Below are 22,505 nucleotides of genomic sequence, written 5' to 3' on the forward strand. Positions count from 1 at the left end.
GATGACTTGCCACATCGTGGTCAGGGCAATTTTGAATGCAAATGAGGAATGAGGACGAACAACCCCTTTGTCACCTGAGGCTTAGAACAGATGGGCTGTATGGTAGAAGAGCTGGCATGTCTGGTGCGTGCAGCAGGAACTTGGTCAATAAAGCAACTGGAAGTGTTTGTTAATAAATGCAGTTTGAAGCTCTGCATGTCACTATCCATGGTCTCGAGCACAGGGTCACTCTAACATCTCATAAACATGCGCTGTGTCTATATCCTGTAGTAGGCCGCTACAAGTGAAGCAGCTTTATGGTCTTATTCACAGTTTGGTATGTCTAATTTTTATGGGTCTGGCAATCTGCTCAAAGCTTAAGCTGGTTACTTTTAAATGCAGCCTAAAAAGCTGAAACACTCTGCTTGCAGGACCATAACCACTTCAACTTTATGGGCTAAGATAAAAAGTTCTCTCCCACTGAGCCCCTCCTAGTAGGTCATTAAAATTAAGGGCAGTGTATTAAAAATCTGTTACATCTTTTATTAGTGAGTCATAACCTGTGCACTTGTGGGAAAATGAGCTTGCCAGTCTAGTAGGTATCTGTACTGCTGTCTTTCCAGTCTTTGAGAGGTGTCTGTTCTTTGTTTTCAGGTGCTTGTCATGATGGAAGCTATTCACTGCAGGAAAAGCAATTACTTGACACATACTGTAATACTGTGTAGTAGCCTAGCCTAAGATGGTACTAGCTGGAGAGGACAGAAATCTTTAAAACAGAATAAATCTACTTTTCGCATAGATTCAACAAAAGTGTAATTTGGGGAAGCCACTAGTGCAATTAAATGTTCCTGTTTGGTTTTGTATTTTCTAGGCAATACAAAAGGAGGCAGAGGAGATGAAACAACCTGTAGTAAGTAACACTCAAGGAGCAATGCAGAATAAAGAGGGCAGCACTGAATTGTCTGCTTTCAGCAGTTTCAACAAGACAATCAATTAATCCCTAGACTCCAAATATACACACCCTATAAAATTAGATTTTTAAACATAAATTTTCTCATACACGTGAAGATTGTATTTAAGGTATATTCTACAAATACTCTATTTGCCCCATGTCATTTCCATCTCATCAAAGGTAATTGTTGAGGATGCTGAAGTAATTTATAGGCACTCATGTGCTCACAGATCTTATGTGCTTAGTCCAGAGATGTCTCTTCTACATATGCATCACTGTACAGAGTATCTGTGGGGAAAACAAAGAAAAAAAAAAAAGGAAAAAAAGGAAAAAAAAAAAAAAAAGCTATTGTGCCAAATCCTGTCTCTGACAAAGCATACAAAGCCTTACATTGATGGTAACTGCTGACTGCTGGATGGCTTCTTATAGAGGGCAGAATGGAGATTCGTGCAATGTGTAAAAACTTGACATCTCCTCAAGCTTCTTTCCTTACGTGGGTTGCTCAACTTCTTCAGGTAAAGAAAAAAAGACTAAAAACTTTTTTGTTAAACTTTCAGGAAAAGGTCAACAAATCATATCAAAGTCATAGTTGTGGGCAAAAGATAGGAGAAGATTTCAGAGTTTTTTGAGTTAAAGAAACATTTCAAAACATTAATAATGAACAACAGCTGAAAACAATGAGTGTAATTGTGGGAAGAATATTTCCATTTCAGGTAACCAATTTTAGGCCTCTTACCCATCCAATCTCTCATGAGCCCTTCTACAGCCCATAGCAAAAGAGCAGAAGACAAATTGCTTCAGGAGAATATCAAGAATGAATCTGCATTAGTAGCTCAGCACGGGAGTGCAGTTTAGATTGCAACCATATACTCTCCCCTGCTTCAAATTGTGAGGTCTCTGAACATGAATGAGATTTGGTTGAAACATACTCCAGCCACTACTGGCAGTCAGTTTACAAGAGCAGATGAGCTAAACTGAAGTAAAGAGTCTCAGGGTAAGTCTAGTTACCTATCTCAGGCTTCTCAGACCAGATACTGAAAGAAACACTCCTCTCTCATCTGTGTCTATGTTTACAGATGAGGCTCCCACACAATGGAGAATTCCTTCCTCCTCTAATTAAATTGACGAGTTGACTGTGGTGAGTGGCTACATTGTCTTTTCACTTCTTAAGAATTCATGTTGTAAGTAGTCTCTCTGCTTGACCATTAATTTAAATACTCCTGCAAAATCTAGATTATTTTATGTTTTTCTCACTTTCATGCAGGCTTAAAAGCATTAACTCAATGTGAGGTCACAGAATTATTTTAGCTGTGGATCAGTTGCTTAATAGCAGCTTTCTCAGAGTCATGTCATCGTGCATGCTGTAAGGCTCAAGTAAGTCTTTCATTTTCTGCCTACGTATTAATGGATTTAACAACTCCCATGCATAAAAAGAGAAATAGGCTCATGGGAGAGTTTCAGTACTTGGGTTTATGGTGCCCAAAACATACAGAGAAGCATGTATCTGCAAAATCAACCAGCTATTTCTGTAACGACTTAACAAATGCTCTCACTTTTAAATCAAATTCTGCTTGAAAGTCAGGCATCAGTATAATCACCTTTTACATAATACAGGTGGGCTCTCACAGTGTTTTACCGTTAGTAACTAATGGTTTGCCTTTAGTTATATATTGTCAACTAAACAAATTTATAGGTTGCAATAGGCAAAAGCTAATAGGTTTATTTTTAGCCATGTTTTTAATGGATAAATATTTAGTCTGATTACAAAGTTAACTTTTGCCTGATGAAATACTAAATGGTCCATAAACAAAATATTTGATTTTGACTTTACTGTGATACTGTCTATCTTTTCTAGTGCCAGAAATATTTTTGATTTTATATAGGACAATGCATGTGTATTTCTTTTAAACAAACTTCAAAACTAATAGAATATGTTCCTGCCTCATAATAAACAATTGTCGAATGATGTTTATTAAAATTGACTCTCAACTGACAGTTAATAAATGCGTAGTTCTATTATGCATGCTAAATTCAGCATTCCAAAAACTTAAAAGCAGATAGATCAAAACAGTGGAGATAAAAAAGTCACAAAGACAAAATACAGCAACACCAGTAAACGACAGGGAAATAATTCAGGCTTAAAAATGACTTATTATTTAGTAACTTGTAACAACAATTTATAGAACTAAATTAGAGGCATATCAGAGTCTTTCTGATGTTTTAGATATGCAGTTTCTCTAGTGCATATAGTTTGATCACACAGCAAAAGAATTCACATTCCAAAGTCCCCTTCAGAAAAGCAAAATAAACACTTTTGCCACGTTTCTGCTTCCAGGTTACTTTTACTTGTGGATAATGAATGAAGAAAGAAAAGGTTACAAGACATTTCAAGTATAAATCCATTTTAATTAATACCCCAAAACATTTCTTCAGCATGTTCAGACTGTCCATGTGTGGTGTGTTTCATATGTATGTTTCCTGTATACCCAGACAACATCTGCACCAAAGCATACCAATTAATACTGGATTTAACAGGCTCTGCGTCCTTTACTGTAAGCAATCCACTGGCTCTTTGATGTTACATAGGTTTGGTGGGATGATGGAAAAAGTTGCTTTAAGGGTGTATTTTCACCTCTGTTTCTAAAAGGTGAAGGGCAGAATTTTTAATCAAGGAGCAGTTTATCTTTAATTATGAAAAATATAATTAGGCATTATCACATAATTGCTATTACTGATGGAGAAAGTCACATTTTTGTAAGTAGTGACCCATGCTGTATTATCACTCTAGTGTTTACTGCATAATGAATCTGTATTTGTGTTTGGCAGCTAGCCAGCAAAAATTAAAAGGTAATCAACATGCTTCTCTGCAGTCTGGTCATCAAAGTCACTGGCTCCACAGATGAGTAAATAACAAAGTCAAGTTGTGATGTCCTAACAGAAACTCTTCTTAAGGAATAACTGCATTTATCTCCTCTGTTAAGACATCAAACAATACTTGAAAATAACCATATACAAAAAGCTTTGCAAAATAGATTAGAAGAACTGTGCTATACATCTGGTGTTGAGTTAAAAAACAGTTTAATGTCTCAAGGCACCACCACGGTAGAATTTTATACCTGCAAGTAATCATCTAATACACTATTGTACAGTTAAGGTAATGTATTAATAAATAGCTTGTGCAATTTTGGGAAGCAATCTATAAAGGAATGTTAGATATACAGTAGGCACGTACTATAATACAAATAAAAAAAAAATCCTAGAAAAAGCATGCTGAGCACCTTTGGGTATAGGTTGAATTTCTTAGTCTAAACACTATGTAAATCTTAACTTACAAAAGGTAAAACTGAACTCTTACAGCAACTGCTTATTTATTTTTCCTGGGTATTTGCCTCTATGCTGGAGGATTACTCTGAGGGACAGAGGACTCTGGTACTGGCTGTAAAGGGCTTTCTTGTTCATTCAATTGTGCGTTCAAGTTTTCAGAAGTGAGGAGAGAAGAATTGAAAACTATTTCACTTAAGTCTGATTTTATGGATACAAGATGAGGTTCTTGAAAACTTAATGGTTCTTCTACTAACACCTGTGTATTTTCTCGTGTCATTCCCATATCCGATGGTGACTTTCGTTTCATTCTTGTGTATGATTTGTCTAAATTCTCCATGCCTTGGTCAGTTTTCTGAAATCGCCCAAAGAACCAGATGAAGAAACCAAACAGAGCAAAAGCCAACAAACTTGGAATAAAAGCCAGGCATTTGACATCAAGGCTAGAGCCTATGTATCTGCTGTGTAAGAACATGTCTCCTTCGGCATAGGTCCGGTTGGTCAGAGGGTTAGTGTTATTGGATCTCCACTCCCAAGATAACTTAGTTCTGTTAAGGTCTTTCAAGCTTTCTGAGTCCTTCACTGTGTAGATCTTCTGTCCAGGACCGATATATTGGCCATATTCATGAGGCTTGTAAAATATTTGGTTCTTCCACATATTTAGATCCAAGATTAAAACAAGAAAGATAATTCCATAGTTAAACCATTTGCCTGTTTGGAAAGAGAGAGAGAGCAAAAAAGGAAAATGAGAAAAAGAAAAAAAAAAGGAAAAGAAAAAAAAAACTGTTGAGTCATCTAAAATGGATATATCAGAAGCAGTACAAATATGTTCATATGTAAAAACTACTGACAGAAAAATCCTTTTTTTATTAATCTGTAAAGCAAAGTTGTAATAAGATTTCTACCACAGTCAGATTTATGCTGAATATCCCTTAGTATTTTGCAGTTAGGTCTGGGTACATAATAAATAATTTTGTAATGTAAGCACAGCAGTATATCAATTGAATTCACATTGCAGTTTGTAGGTGACCTGTTGATTAGACCATTAGGTGATGTGGTACAAATCAATAAACCTAAAAAGCATTAATTTCAGAGCTCCAGAAATACTCACATGGAAATTCTCCTTGAAAAGGCCATATTTAATAGAATTATTTATATGCCAGTAATGAATGAAGTGAGGCTCTTTGGGGGTTTTGTAAGTATGTACATTTTAAAAGTACATACATATATTGTTTAGTACACTAACCATGGTGCCCAGATACATGCAGGAGGGGCAATTGCATAAATTGATTTAGAGGTATTATGCCCTTAAGAAATAGCAAGGGCTGATTTTAGTCTTGGGAGACTAGTTAATTTAGCTTTCCTATACTCTGTGTGGTGAGAAACTCCTCCAAGGAGTGATTCATAGTCTAACATTAAGCTCCTGCAATAGTGGAGGAGGAACCTTTTCTCCTTTTATTATTTAAAATTGCTCTTTGCATGTCTCCTCCAGGCATCCAAAATAGATAAAAGGTAATATTATGCAATTGCAAAGTTGGCCCTGCTTTGAGCAAGGTATCGGAACAGATGACCTTCAGGTATTCCTTTCCAAGCTAAATTAATCAATGAATATACACAGGCATAAAACAAAATTACACTGTTTTCATACTTAAAGAATCCCTTATATGTTAGCTGAACATGTGTCAAAATCTTACCTGTGAGGTAATTACTGGTACCAATCAAGAACCCAGCAAATCTACATGTCATCAAAATTGCATCAGGATGGAGAATTTGTGACCAACGCCACAGCATGATGTGAAAGGACATTCACTGAGGAATGTTCCTGCTGATGATGAATGATATTGGTCTATGCTAGAACCATATTTAAGTAGGCCTCAAGGAAAAAAAGAAAATAAATGTAACAGATAATCTACCAAATGACTTATGTCTTTGATTTGGTGAAGAATAAGTGGATTCCAGTTCCTCAAGGTCTGTATTTTCAAATTGTACCATGGACCAAAATGCTTCAGTAGGGTAACTCCTTGTATTTTAGCAATTGTGTGTAATGGTCCTCTTCAATCAACCTACATTATACTTGGACTGGAAATGGATGAGAATGCTCTTTCTATTGTGTTATTGTCACTATTCAGAAATCAAACTGCACTGAAAAGACCTTGCAGTGAATCCTGTTCACATAATTCCTGAATAACTCCTTTGGCTTTTTTTCTGGGTTTTCAGCAATATTGTAATCAACTTGTTAAAGAGGTGGGTTTATAAAAATCATGGTTTTAGAAGATTGTCACCACATTTTATATTACTTAAATCCCTTAGGTGAACACTGAGACACTAAAAATGGTGCTAAAATATGAAATATGGTAAGAAACAATATGATTTGAACATAGATGTATATGTAGAACATAGTAGCATGGTTTAGTGGTGGACTTGTCAGTATTAGGTTAAAGGTTGCACTAGATGATCTTAGAGGTCTTTTCCAACCTGGATGATTCCATGATTCTTTGATTTAGCTTGATGCAGTCTCCTATGGATTTGTGCCCTGTATTTTTCTCTCCATCAGAATAACCCTAGCTTCCTCATCAAGTACAATGTTTCAGAAAACAGAGCCAGACTATATCTTGCATAGTGTGTGTTGCTGGGCTGACTGGGAACACATTCACTGATAAGTTGGCTGCTGACAAACAGAATACATAATAGATGACTTCTACTTGCTTTTTCCTTAGTTGGGCACTGACTTGGATGATTCTCCCCTACCTAAATCCCTGTTTCTCAGGACACAATGGGAATGTAAGTATTGTTTAGATTCCCACCCTCCAAAAACATTCTTGAAACTGGCTGTGGGTTGAAAAGTTATTTGATGCTGTTGGATAGAGACAGTGAGACCAATTCACACAGAGAACATGATCATATAATTCTCATTTCCTTAGGAAAATAGGCTAAACACAAACGGCAATGAAATACAAACATTAGAACTGTTATCTGTTTACCTACAGTTTGAAAGAAAATTTAATTTACCGTATTCAAAACTTCCTTCCTCTGTTATGGTTGTTCACCTGGACATTTTTTGGAACAGTAATTTGTCATCAAATATTGCTCTGTGATTCAACCAGAAAGCAACAATCCCTGCTGCACTGACCCGGAGTTAATTCCTTAAACCATGTTCTTTTCCCAGGAAAATGCATCATAAGACTGTCTGAAAATTCCACTTTGTTACCGGCTCCATCAAAAAAAAAAAACAACCTTGTATTTGGTACTCTGTGTTTCTGCAAAGCTATGACAGGTGCCTTTCCAGTGAGACTGCTAGACCCTGGGGGTGGCAGGAGACTCATGTAGGACCAGTATTACTCTTTCCCTTCAAATAGTTATGGCAAGAATAAAGTATGTGTAGGAAAACACAGATGACTGAAAGATCAAAATTCAAAGTAAAATTAAATAGGGAAATTATCAAGATGACCTTTATAAAGACACTGATATAATCTTGATTGCTAGCTTCAGGTATGACTGACAAAGGGAACTTGGCTATTCTAATGCTGAGCTATGATCCACCTTGTCTTTTGGCATGATGGCACCCAGCTGAATTTCACGGTAATCATCGGTGTCCTATGTGCAACATATAGACAAGCCACCCGAGCAGTAAGTCTTGAGATGCCAGCCTGCTGATGGTGAAGGAGTTGTGTTCTGCTAGCTAAGAAGCTAGCAGAAAATACTGAAAATACTGAACAGACGTAGTTAGGTGTGTGATCTCGGGCTTCATGTAGTATCTGTCCTATATTCTGTTTTTGTAATCGTGAATCTCTTCGATGCTAGTACTGTTTAAAAAAGGCTCAGACCCCTTTGTATAATAAATTAGAATACTCACATGATATAAAAGAGATGTACATTTCAATTCCTCCTGTTACATTAAAAGCATGAACTTGAAACTTCCTCACTTAGCTTCCAGATAGGTTTAGGCAGACAGGAGCACAGCCTGAAGCTCTCCTGATTCTATCAGTTGTGTTGGCGTGGACTATAAATGGTGCTTGGACAAACAGCTTAGATGCAGATGCTCCAGTTAACTAAGATGAGTCATGTCCTGTACATCTAAGTGTCAGCTAGTTGCCTGACAGCTGCCGATTTTCTGTTGGATGTGCTTAAAACTCCTTATATTTCCCATTTCTAGACAATTTTTACATTTTCTGCATCACTGGTGTGCTCTATAAGCTCTATGACTTTTTCCTTTTCTTTTGAAAATTGTTGTGAAAAGAACTAAACACTAAATATGAGCAACATATATGATAATTTATAATGGTTATCATTATAACTATATATGAACACCATGACATCTTCCTACTCCTACTCGGTATTCCCTGTAGCCAAGGGCTGTTAATCTCTAGAGACACAAGATGACTGGGAGTTTGCACTGTCTTGGTTGCTTACAGAAGGTATTTGCCTCTTTCTAGAACACAGTGTCCTCTGCTGTTTATCCCTCTTCCAAGGCACATACTTGCTCTGTTGTATTAGCAGCACAATAGCCAAATAAGCTCAGTTTACCCAGCAATCCTTCTGGACTGGTGATACATGTATTGAAGCGATCTGACCCAAGAGGTCTAACAGTCTCCACTTACAAACATCTGTCCGATGATAATTCATGTTTGAAACTTATTATACTAATGAACATATATAATACATATACATATATAATACATATACACACTTATAATATGTATATATTATAAATAATACATATACATATATATGTATGTGTATAAAATGATTGTCTACTGCAACTTAATTTTAGCATTGTGTCTTTTGTTTTTTTTTTTTATAACAAACTTAAAGTCATTTTCATGCTCATACAGGAAATGAACTTTGTAAGGTAGGAGTCACTCAATCTCTCATCTTGTGCAAATATGAGCGCAAGCCTATAGTTTTGCAGAGAGTCAGGATAAATATATTATAAAGGTATAGGTATTCATCTTCTAAAAAAACAAACAAACAAAACAAAGGGACAAAAAAAGATATAATTTAATTTACAGTGCTTCAGATTTAATTACAGATGAAAAATGGGAAACAAAAAAGTAGTCTCACACTACGAAGCCATTCTATTTGTCTCCTGACTAATTTCTGTAGGATCAGTACCACTATTGCTCTATGGAGGTCAAGAATATTTGCATACAAATGGCAAGAAAATGGCTTTTCTTGAAACATGTAGATTTTCCATAAACAATCTGAGAGGAAAGGAAGAAGCTCCCAGGACTGGAAGGCCAGTCAAGTATTTCAGCAAACCGAGAAGAATTACACCCAGGCTCCTTGATGGAGTTACAATGAAGAAAGTCAGGTGGTAAAACAGGCTATGTCATTCAGCCATGTATGACCTAAAATACACCTGGTTTGTAACTGCCATTCACAGTGTTGAAGTCCTTATGTGTTACACATGACATTTGTAGAGTCACCTATTTCTACCAGCTGAAGATATTTGGGCAGTGCTCATTTTTAAAGGGGCTGAAAAACTCTACAAAGGGTAATGCAACCAGTCCACAACCCCGCATGCAGCTGATTTACTGGGCAACTGAAGCAGATCCTACAGGTCTAAATGTTCCCAAATGGCTTCTGATTCTGAAGTATTTTTATTTGTGTATGTCCTCTCTGTAACAGGGTACTAATGTCCTACAAACAAACAAACAAACAAAAACAACAACAAACAAACAAACACACAAAAAAAAAACAACAACACTTGTGTAGAAACCAGTCCTCAGCAACTCTCTGGAGGCCAAGGGGACATGTGAAAATCCTGTGAAAATCCCTCTTATTAAGGCTAGACTCAAGTGGCCTCATGCTGTGCAACCACAGCCAGAGGCTAGTGTAGGACACGTTGTCTTTAGACTCTTATCTCAATTGCAATTTGTGTCTAAAACATTCAGACACCTCTGTAAAACATTCAAGTATCTTTGAAAAATTCCTCATCTCTTCTGTCACGTTAGTGTTATTAGCTATATAGATACATCCATGCAGACCACTCACAGCTGAACTAAGCAGCAAATCCTCTGAGATCTTTTTATGTCTGTGTGTATAGACAGCTTTGTTTTTACCTCTAACCTTTCTATTTTTGCCCACAGGCTCCCCCAGGCATCTCTGTGTAGGTGATGCTTGGCCTGGATTTCTTGGCACTCTTTTGGCTTAAGTGTACAAGCCAGCCATACCAGGCACTTGCCAGACACAAAGGTGACAATTTCTCCTTTGGAAAGAAGGGCACTCTGGATAGACCAGAACTCAGAAACATGTCTATAAATGGCGAGAAAAATCTCCCATCTGTTTTGATACCTAAACCTTAACATTTCCCATTTGGAACTTATCGGAAACTCGATAGCAGATGCTCTTGGATCTCCAGTGCTGCTATTAGATGGTACCAGCCAGGCCTCTGAGTGCCTTTTAAAAATGAAAGAATTTGAAGTAAAAAAAATACTTTTAAGTATTACAAATTTCCCTGGGTATTATAGAAACTAAAGTAGACTACATATTTTCGTAAACAGCAGCCCAAGAACGAAAACCCATACATACTCATTGTAGTGAACCATCTGTCAAGGGAAATCCAGATGAGTTAGGCAGATGCCGGAATTCAAGATATTTTTGATGTTTATAGATAAAAGCAGCTATCAAAACATGACAAAAATATTTAATACTGAGTAGATGCTTGCTAGGAGTTCCTAGATAAAAAGAAATTTAAACAAACTGAGGTGCTCAGTTGCCAGCAAAAATAAGATGGGTTTTGATAGTAAATTCAAAATTACACTGAAGCATATAAACTACTGGCTGCAGATGTTAATTCAACATTATTGCTAACTTACAACATTCAGAAATCATAAGTCAGGCCTAAGAAAACATGCTTTTTAGTTCAAAGTAGCAAGATGGGTTAAAAATAATACATTTGGTAGTGCTTAACTTATCTGCTTTTTTAGACATGGAGCTATGCAGAAGTAACGTTTTTTTTCCTCTGCAATCATGAGATACTTTTCAAAAAATATGAAAGCAGACATTCTCACATGGTATCTGAATCCAGGCGATAAGACTTTAAGACCAAAAAAAAAAAAAAAAGCAACTGTCTTAAGACGTGATGAAATCAGGGGAGCTGGCAACACTGATCAAGTAACTGTGAAATCCTTCATCTGTACAGAACATTTACGAAGCCATTAAGCACACACCAATGGAAAGGTGATTTAAAGTCCTTTACTCCTCTGCATGTGCCTACAGTAAGAGCAGATTCTTTGTGGGACCATTGCTCATTAGAGCAACCCAGCGCTGAATAGGACTGCTCACGGGAGTCCTGGGGCTCCTCTTATTTATATCAATCAACAGTGACTAAGACAGACTGTGAAAGAATGAAATTTATAAAGAATAAAATTTGCAAGGAACAATATAGTAAATGGCATTTCAGTCATGCTTTCTTTCTCCTCACTATTTGGGAGAAAAGGGTTTCCTGTTTCTGGACATTGGGGCATAGATCATATTTTCACAGAATGCTTAACAACTTATTCCAATAGAAATAAATAATACTCATGCTTTTGTATTTTTTTCCTGCTTATTACAAAAAAAAAATAAAAAAATCATTGTTTAATATTCTGTATGCCTTGTATTAAACATGGCTTAAATACAGAAGGTTTTAATCGAGCTTTACCTTCCTGCCTTTATCAGTATCTTACCCCCACATCATCTGCTGCAGTTCCATTTGTGAGCATTTACTCTCTACCCTCATTTTAGATTGGTTTACATGAATCTTTATTTATATATATATATATAACCAGTTCCTTCTTTCTTTTATTAGTTCCTTGATTTGAGTAGAAAATTATAAGAATCTACACATCCACAAAATAACTAGGCTTTGAAAGTGATCCAAGATGATACCCTAACCTAAGACAAGAACTGACGGCAAGAACAGATGGTTCAAGCAAAACTTACCCAAAGGGAGGTTCTTGTGCCATGTGTTATGGCTGTTTATTAGATCTCCTAAAGGGTGGTGTAGCACTGAGATAAAACAGGCACTCAGTAGTCAGAGTACGTGATGTGCAGTCAAATGGATTGATTTGTCTAGTGAATCTAATAAATGGATCTTGTTAATGCTGAGCAGGGAAAAATATTCCTCAGCCCCTATTCATTAGCTCATCCTCATTAAAAGAATGCCTTCTTGCCAGAAAAGCAGGAAGACCTCCAGTCCTCTCTGCAGAAGACTCTACAATGCATAAATATTGGTTTCTCTCAGTTGATCTGTTTTCAAACAGCAGCACCACTAGCAGTTGTATTTCTGATACCTAAATAATGTTCTCTGCTGTTGCTTATTCCTAGTTTTTCTCTGATTATCATCAAAATCCCTGGCTCTTCTGCAATGCAAAACTGTTCTGTGCTCCTCAGTCCCTCTTCTACCATCCATTGTTTTTTATTTTCTTTAATTATATCCCAATTTCCTATATCTGATAGCACAGCCCATCCCATCATGCTTCAGTCCTTGTTTGTGCTACTGTGTGCACCCATTCCACTACTGCTCCTTATACAATGGAATAAATGAATGGCATTTGGGAGCCTTGTGGTTAAGCCCCTCCAAATTCATGCTCTAGTCTTCAGAAGAAGAAAAAAATGATCTTTTCCACTATCCTTGAATTCCATTCCCAGAGTTCATGTCAGATATTTGATGCTTATACTCTTTTTTCCTTTCCCTTTTTACCCAAGACTTTTTTCCTTTCAGAGAGAAAAATGTGTTCATCGTGTACACAACCCATCTTCTCTTACCCTACACCTTCTGTCACTGACATCATTTACCTATTTCACTTCATCCTGGTTCCTGAGCTCAAACTGTCTCACTCAGATGTATCCCCAGCTCTTCTTTCTTGTTGTGGACTGTCTTTCTTATCAGGACTCCAACAGGACACCTACATCCAACTTGGAAAAACCTTCCATCTCTCCATCTGTACTTCCTACTGGCCCATCTGCCTCCTATCACTCAATAGCAAACAGGTAACTTTTGCATTCATTTTCTCTTCTTTTCTGTTTTCCAGTCTGATCACTCAGATTTCCATCTTCTCTGCTGAAAATGACTTCTCTGAGGCTTCATTCAGCCCATCTCAAATGAGTCCTGATTCCTCATTCTTTCTTCTTCTGCATGTTTTCTTCCTTTGGCTTTTGGTGCCTGTTAAGCTTCAGGCTCACCTGCTAGTTCTTGGTTGTATCTTTGTATGATCTCTGAATGCTCCTTTTGTCCCTGCTCTACAGAAATTTTGTATGGGTGAGTCATTGGATGCTCCCATGTATCTTATTCTTATACACTGTTGTGTGTTCTGGTTGTTTGTATGAGAAGTTAAAGACCCCTGCCAATTTGCATTTGCATTCTTTTGCTATCCAATACTATTCATCTCTCTCTTGCCAATGGATTCTTCAACATAGCTTGAAGGTAAAATAAAAATATTTATCCCTATTTAACCTTCCTCTCTTTTTCATTCTCTGTTGTTATTCAAATACTGTCTCATAGTATAGAAGGATTGGGTACTTTTATCTATATGTGCCATCCATTCAAATAACCACAATTCTATTTTATTTGAAGTTATTTAACTGTCTGTTTCTGGTTAGATGACTGATGGAAGTATGGTTATGAGTGGCCTTTGCCAGATGAGAATGACCGAAGTTATGAAAAGATATTAGCATAAATCACAGCAAAGGCATCTGAAAGCATAAGAGATTTTAAAATGAAATAAGCTGCTAATTCCCCTGGAGAGTAATTTTAGATAAAAGATCTCTGAAGCTACACTGGATATTACTTAGTGTCACAAGAAGCTGCTGAAATCCATGACAAACAGCAGGTCTCTGATTCATAACACAGAGATTCCCTATTTCTGAGAGAGGTTTATATATTGATGATAAGGACAGTTAAACAGATAGCAAAACAGAAATCATCTTGGGGGAGAACAAAGAAAATAAGTGATTAAGAGCATGTTAGCACACATTTCCTACACAGACACGGCTCAGTGTGTGCCTGTATCACAATCTGCAAGGTTACATACCTGTTATATGTATATGATACTCCTCTTTGAAGATCTTTTGGAAATATGGTACTTTTAATTGCATGTGTGCAGATGGCAAGCCTGGAAGATTCACTTCAACATCACCCATAAAATGTGGAAACTCCCAGTCCTGTTAAAAAAAATAAAAGTAATAGCCTAAATATAAGCTTTCACAGTATATTTTGCCCTTTAAAATGCTTAAATTATCAAAAGGGCAAAGTTCTATTTTTAAGCCTCCCATGATTGGATTTTCCCACTTTAAGTTTTACTGAACCGTTTGAAATAGAATATCTTGTTTATATTAGCTATCACTGTATGATTTTTACTTCAGCTCCATATAATTATGCATTTAAAAGTTCACTTCAGAATGACAAAAATGAACCCAGTGTACCAGCTGATATTACAAAATTGTGTATGAATACCTATGTGTTGCATTGTGTAAAAATGAGCATTGGTTCATGATGTAACTAATTAGAGCAACCTTTTAATACAAGTTACAACTTCTGTGACTAATTTGGCAAAGAATTTACAGGTAAGGAATTGGCAAAGAAGGCCTGACACTTCAAGTCTTTCACAAATTTGTATTCACCTTGTTCCACTTAGAGGGTGTTTTCAGCATTTGCTCGTAATACAACTAAATAAACATTCCCTGCAAGTGAAGGCCCTTCAACATAATCTGCCTGAATCAATCTGAGCACAGTTTTCTCCACTGATGTATTTCAGCTGACAAAGTAATGCTGGAAATATGGAAGCTCCTACCTATTGTCATGCATATTTTGGTAGAATGGGATAACTCAGCTGAGAAGGAGCTGCATTTAGAGGAATTTTTCATTTAGTCATCTGCACCCACCACTGATCATGGCACAGCTCATTACAACCAAAACTTAAAGTCCAGCAACATTGCTGGAATTGGTGTAATTACTGCCAGAGCGGTTACATAGTGTGCTACAGACAGTTAAAAACATACTGTCCCTGTCCCTATGCATATACCTGGACTTGTATCCCATGAGCCAGGCACTTGAATTTACTGAAAATAAGAAAAAGGAATCCAAAATGTGAGGAGCTCTGTAAATAACTTAGGCTTGCTTTGCATATGACTTAACATGCAGAAATTGCTAAGCAGCTCCAGCACTCTCTGCAATGGAAGGGAAATAGAAGACCGAGTTTTAACAGCAGGGAATTTAGCACGGCACAAACACTAACAGCAACTGATTTGTGCTAACACATTCTGATACTGAGTTAAATGGATTAACGGGAGTATAAGTAAGGAGAAGCCCTGACCCTCTGCACCTGGTTCTCAGTGTCCACAGAGATACAGAAAGTGCCGATTTAGAGATGCAGAAGATAAGAGGAATAAGGATGCTCTCCTTTTCCCTTATCACCAACACAACACATGCTCTCCTGGTCATGAGGTATGGTAATAACTGCCCAGCTGCACAATCCCTTACACTGCATCTGCAAACATTCCCTTAGGTTTGGTAGACATTCAAAAAGTGCCCAAAGATAAATATTTTATGAGTGTGCACTCTCAGTTCACTGTAGCTAATATACATCTCTGGACTTGTGTCTCAAGATAACTCAGACAGACTCTCACCCAGGAAGAAATGGGAATAAATAGGAAGAAAAACATTACATATTCCTGAAGGAAAAAAAAAAAAAAAAAAAAAAAAAAGCGAACAGGGAGTTGCAGTCTCTGCATACTCACACTAGAAATAAGCAAAGATAGGATCATAAATCTAGCATCCTGCTCTTGCCTTGTCCCAGTGTTCCTACTATTTTAACTGCTTTTTGCTGATTTACAGACAAAGTTTCATTGGGCAGAATTTTGTGTTGGACTGTATTTTTGCATCCACATTTTATAAAAAAGTTCAGCATTTTTCTGATCAGATTAATAATGAGTAACTCGAATGGCAACCCTGCTAAACGTAGAATTTACTGTATTATTTGTCTCAGCAAATAATTACTAAGACTGAAAAATAGTTCATAAAACAAAACAAAACAGAGAGCCAACCCCAGCAGCGTGTTAATGCTTGCATTATAGAAGGCAGGTGAGTGGAGAACCCATTAGAAAACTTCATATTTGATATTCCCAGGTACAGCTTCCTTTCACACAGTACATTATTTCACATTTTCTACATACATACTCCATACTGTATGAAGCACGTCTGAACTGTATTGTAACATCTGTTACCCTGTAGTTCTATAACACGTTATTTCCATTGGTAGTGACAGCCTACAGGCTTTGTAGTGAGCTTACAAGGCCTCAGGACTGAGGCTTGCCCTGCCTGAACATGTTGACGTGCCTGAAGCTCATTTTACCCAGGTCAGCTATAACAGCAATTTTTCTAACTGATGAGGTGGCTATGGCAAATTTGTTATATTTTGTTGTCCTTTGTATGGTATCACTGTGGTTTTATAATTTTAATATTTTATTATTATGTAGTATAGAGGAATATGGGTTGGTAGGATAGTAGAGTTGTTGAGAAGTGGAGACAGGCTGCAGTGCAGAGCAATACAGGTGTGGGGCGATAAAGATATGCACAGACTGGTACTGGACACTCTGCGGCCATAAACAGCTCACCCTTGGTCTGCTAAAGAAATGCAGACCTGCAGCTGGGCAAAACTGCTTTTAAATGTAAGAAGGAGAACAAAGAAATAGCATCTAACATAAGTGAAAGGCAACAGTGTATAGTAAATTCAGCTGTAATGTGGAGCTTCAGATCAGTGAAGAAAAAGCAAGGTCTAAAAGTGTGTTAGCAAGCATAAAGATTACTTATACAGAAAACATCAGCACGAACTTATATCCCTCCCAGTGAAGGACTAAAGATGCCAAGGAATTGCCATAATGACCCCTCGGGCCCCACCAGACTGAAACCACAGATCTCAGGGCTCGCAGAGCAGTGGAGAGTGAACAGAACACCAGTGGCAGGAACTAAGAAGTGAGTGTACAACAATTTTAACATTATTACTACTGCTGAAACATTTTCTGTGTAGAAATATTTTCTGTAAGAATTACCAGTCAACTAATAATGATTCTTGGATTATATTGTTAAAATTTAAATGATATTACTAACAAAAACTTGGCTTTATCTATAAGGTCTGTTTCTTCTTTGATCATAAATAATGTTTTGATTGTAATACCTCTAACAGTCTGATCATATTATCTGCTAAGAGTAGACCCAGTGGAAATAGAGAAATAAAATTTAAAAATAAAATAACTAAAATAAAATGAAAGATGTATTTGAAAACAATATTAAAACAAACAAATGTCAAAACAAAAATAAAACAGGGGAATAAAAGAATGAGTTAAGCCTACTGATTTCCACAAAAGTCACTATAGCCACAGCACTTAGGAAAATGAAGCTTCAATTTATTTAATCAAATTGCCTTTGGATCTTCACTTGGCTCACAGCATTGATAAGTGTGAATGCATATACTTTACCTGCAAACATATAGCTTTGTTATTACTGTCAAGGAGAAAAGCAGATGGCTTTTTATTTTCCAAGCTAATGCCAGTATCAGGTTGTCAAATCCAAACCCAGCAGAGTGGCTGCGATTTAGAGTCTAAGAAAATGTTGTCCAACATCTTTTGACTCTATTAATTTTTTTTTTCTTCACTGAACAACAACAGAAAACTTAATGTCTATAATACCCTCCCCCCCAAAAAAAAAAAATAAAATCAAATCTAAGGATTTCAAGGTGCTTCATAGGAACTAATCCACATCACAGCATCATTTGTTAATATGTACACAAATAGCTTGAATGTGCAAACCATAAATCTAAGTGCTTCCCTCTTCGAAACATATCTCAGCTCTGCATCATGCAGAGCTCATATTTTTATTTTACAAAAAAAATGTTTTGTTTTATTAAAATTCACAAGGTATTTTGTATCCATGGTCTCTGATACCAGCCTGTGCTCACCTCTGGGACATGAATGAGACGTGCCATGTTCTTTCAGTTCTCAGCTCATAATTACGTGGAGTCACTTGATCAGCTTTAGTCCTCACTAATGAGGTGCTTGTACCCTGCCATTTCTAGGATCTTATTAGAAATTGTGTCCCAAATACAGTATTTAGACCACATCTGCACTTGCACCATCTGAAAAATAAATTCATGCTGTCATACTGTTAACAAATATTTGTCTCTCATACTGCATGACCTACATGTTTCTTCTTTAAATTAATCAGCATCAAATGTCTCATGTTCATCTACTTCTGCATTTTCTAACCTGGGGCTCTGCAGAATACCTCTATGCAGTCTGTGGAGGAGAAACCAACCCAGCATCAGGAGACTTAAATAACCTGTACAGAGGTCTCAAACCTCACTGGCAAGTTGTGTGGGTTGTACAAATCAAATGAGGTTATTACCTCATTTCGCTCTGCAGTCATGAAGAAAGGGCAGCCAGGGGATAAATTTTAGATCACTGAGGGGTTCGTCCTAGTGTTTCAGTGGGGGCAAAGAGAGCACCTCTGATTTTCACCGGCTACCTCATTAAACCAGAAAGCACAGTTAAAAATAAATAAATAAATAAAATCATGATATTTTGATTTTCTTCCTTTAGTCAAACAAACGAACACACTCTCTGCCACAACACCAGGTAGTGAGGTACTGTTTTAAGACCCTACCGTGCAGCTGGAGGCACTGATTTGGTATCTCTTTAAGTAAAGTTATTTTAGTAACAGTAAATGAGCATCAAAGCCACACTTCCTTATATGATCTGGCCCTTCTCTACTATCATCTGGGAAAATGAAACAGCATTGCCTGGGGAAGCTCCATCTGGCCCTAGCATCCCACGCTTCATATACACATGACCCCACATCCCTCAGCCACCAGCCCCTCTCCACCCAGGGAAAAATGCCACAGAGAAGGTGGGGCTGGGATTAAAAGCTGGTAATGATTAATGGCAACCAAATGTGCCACACTTTCAGATCTCCTCCTGCCTCTGGGTAGCTCATAGGATGTTTTGTACACAGTGAATATGAAATAACACTAAAAATAATATAAACACTGTTCAGACACAACCATGAAAGAGGAAAAATGCACACTGAATATTTCTGCTTTAAGTATTGATGATATGTGCTGTATTTAATACTAGGAACACACTTGCACTTTAAACCCAACTGAATAAATACATGAAAAATAGAGGGAAAGAACTCTGCAAATGCATATATGAATGTACATACGTGTGTTTGTTCCAGAAACTGACAATAGCATTTTTTATTTAATTTATAAAAATCCTTTTAACTTATCAGGTAGACGGCTTTATATTTTCAGGTGTCTTTGCATCTCTTAGATAGTGTTGTTTCAGCTCTCAGAGCATGGCAGACAGGCAGAGGAAATCTAATGAGAATCAATGCCTATACATTTTTGCAAGCATTTGAAATAAGAAACGAGCAGCCGGAATTCCGAGACAAAGGCCCGAATCCTTTGTGTTTATCTCTAACTTCATTGCAGTACTGCAACTTGCAATGATCTCTGTGGTCAAGATCCCTGCAACTGTGAGCTGCTAGCACACAAACAGAATATTAATTTTGCATATTGAAATATACATAACAAGGGAAGTCATCAGCCATGACCAGAACTCACTGTGGCATCAAATCTACAGCTCAGTTTCTGGCCTTCTGCTCTTTGCAAATGCTTCATTTTACTAGGAAGAAAGTTTGAAAGACATTACGGATTTTATACCCTCACTAAACCAGAAATACCCATCTGTACCACCAATACCTTAACCTAGCTCACCTGTAAATCTGCATGGCTTCAGTAAGGCTACCCATCTCCCAGAGTGAAAGGTGACAAATTAGTCTTCACAAGACCTCCTACTTCATATTGGTACTACCAGTGCTACTCTAGTCATAGTTGTCAAGGCCAGAAGGTGTTATTTGATCTGATTACCTGTTTATGGTAATAAATGGTAACAACCCAAATATACAGTAACAACACACACCTTCACCTATTTGGGCTGTTATTAGCAATAACAATCATAAAAACCAATCAGGAACTGTGGCACAAAGTCCCTAATTGCAGACAGAGCTACAGCTTTTATCGCTTAGTCCTGAAGAATTCAAAATACAGAAAATCCACTGTAATGCTTGGATGACTGCTTCAGTGTTGAAATATGCAGAAAATGTATTGGAGAAGTACTTTTTACTCCTGCCCTGAATTTCTGCTCCCAACCAATGCATTCTGTTATGCTGCTACAATGAGAATGCTTTCCTGGGTGGTCTGCGTATCAAAACTAGTCATTTTTTGCTTTCCTCCTGTTCAGACCACACTGTAAAACAGGGTAGAAATGGGCAAAGCCAGCCCCTGGTAGCCAAGCTACACAAGATACCAGGAACACCACGGGTGTGTCAGCACTGGCCTGTGCACCAGTCACTACTGAGCTGCTGAGCTTCAAGCTGCTGAGACAGGAGACTGAAGACAGCTTCCAGGACCAGGCACCAATACAAAGGCTATTTCTGCACTGTACAGCAATGTAAGGCATGGATTTATCTGCAACCTTGTTGTTGCTCACCATCATCTTTATGCTCCTGTCCTCCTCAGGCTTTGCCTAGCTTCTCCAAGCTCCTGGCCTTTCTCTAGAACCACCACTGCAAGCCTTGCTTATTTCTCATTTATTTGAGAAAATGGTGAGATAGCAACAACTCTCTCCTTGCCAATCAAAGTAGCAAAAGAGCCTCTCTTTATTTATTTATTTATTTGCTTATTTATTTATTTTTGCTTCGCCTTGAATAATCTTTTCCATTAAAAGATCATTAGAGTCCTTTAGTCTACCATTCATTTCCACTAATTTAAAGGAAACAATTTCCACACCACACAGATCCCAAACAAACTCTGGGTCTGTGCACTTTGAATTTGCATGTTAATGCATTTTGAGCCCAGACAAAGCCATGTATGCACATGTTCTCAAAACAGTGACCTTTGTTGTTAAAATGTCAGAATTGGTGTTTCACCTCTCCACAGCAAGCTCAAAGCAATCTCAAAATTTCAGACTGCTTGTGGTGGTTGTACCCAGCTGAGCAGCTGAGCTCCACCTCAGCCACTCACTCACTCCACCTCCTCAAAGGGTAAAGGGGAGAAAATACGATTGGAAAGGACTCAAGGATTGAGATAAGGACAGGGAGATCACTCAACAATTATTATCATGGGCAAAATAGACTGACCATAGGGAGATTAATGTGATTTATTACCTATTACTAACAAGCTAGAGATTTGAGAAACTAAAAGCAAACTAAAACCACCTTCCCCCCATTCACCCTCTTCCACCTCCTCCCCTGAGGAGCGCACAGAAACAGGGAATGGGGGCTGTGATCTATCCCTGAAGCTTCTTCTCCACTGCTCCTTCCACCGTTCCTTCACGGTCCCTCTCTGCCCCTGCTCCCCATGGGGTCCCTCCCATGGGATGCCGTCCTTCCCGAACTGAGCCTGCGGGGACTGCCTGAAGACAATAGGGATCCTTCAATATGGCTCTGTACCACAGGGCCCATCCCCCAGGAGCAAACTGCTCCAGCATGGATCCCCAATGGGTGGGCAGCAGCTCCCCCCACACCCCCTGGTCCTGCGTGGGCTCCACTCCACGGGCTGCAGCTCCAGCCCGGGGCCTGCTCCTGCGGGGGCTCTCCACGGGCCGCAGCCTCCTCCAGGCCACATCCACCTGCTCCACTGGGGGCTCCTCCACGGGCTGCAGGAGAGCTGCTGCTCCGTGCCTGGAGCACCTCCTGTCCTCCTGCTGCACTGACCTTGGAGGCTGCAGGGATTGTTCTCACTCTTCTCTCTTCCAGCTGGTGTTGTGCAGCAGTTCTGTTTGTTTGTTTGTTTGTTTTTTCCTTTCTTAAACCTGCTCTCACCAAGGTGAAAACAACATCACCTAGTGACTCGGCCATGTCCAGCAGTGGGTCCCTTTGGAGCTGGCTCTGATCTGACATGGGGCAGCTGCTGGGCTCTGCTCACAGAGGCCACCTATGCAGCTCCCTGCTACCTAATCCTTGCCACATAAACCCAGTACACTACCCAAAATAAGAAACGTGCACTTTGCTGAAAGACCCATATCCATGCGTATATGCACTGGCAGATGCCTGTTTTGTGAGAGACAGCACTCCCTCTCTCTTTCTCCTGTGACTTTAACTTGGGTATCTTCTTCTATTCATTCCTCACAACCTGGTAATGCCTTGATACTGCACATTTTTTCTGCATAACATATCACAGATACAACAATTCCTATCAAACCCCACAGCTAA

The 22,505-nt window shown here is 38.2% G+C and overlaps 1 protein-coding gene and 1 long non-coding RNA gene across 7 annotated transcripts in view; one reads left to right on the forward strand and one right to left on the reverse strand.

Annotated features, from left to right (window-relative positions):
• Positions 1 to 1,490: 1,490 nt before the first annotated feature.
• On the forward strand, positions 1,491 to 4,196 carry LOC137849615 (uncharacterized). Its single transcript, XR_011091993.1, has 4 exons — positions 1,491 to 1,925; positions 2,008 to 2,069; positions 2,196 to 2,305; positions 3,267 to 4,196. It is a non-coding gene; the product is annotated as an uncharacterized lncRNA (long non-coding RNA).
• TMEM117 (transmembrane protein 117) overlaps positions 2,979 to 22,505 on the reverse strand; it is a 216,183-nt gene continuing 196,656 nt past the window's right edge. For all 6 annotated transcript variants that reach the window (XM_068669372.1, XM_068669375.1, XM_068669376.1 and 3 more), the window contains exons 7-8: positions 14,269 to 14,398; positions 2,979 to 4,963 (exon numbers count right to left, since the gene is read on the reverse strand). In XM_068669372.1, the coding sequence (XP_068525473.1) occupies positions 4,323 to 4,963; positions 14,269 to 14,398 (771 nt within the window). In that variant the 3' untranslated portion in view covers positions 2,979 to 4,322. The remainder of the gene's footprint in view (positions 4,964 to 14,268; positions 14,399 to 22,505) is intronic.

The sequence above is a fragment of the Anas acuta genome, chromosome 1 (assembly GCF_963932015.1).
Source record: "Anas acuta chromosome 1, bAnaAcu1.1, whole genome shotgun sequence".
Classification (NCBI taxonomy): Eukaryota; Metazoa; Chordata; class Aves; order Anseriformes; family Anatidae; genus Anas; species Anas acuta.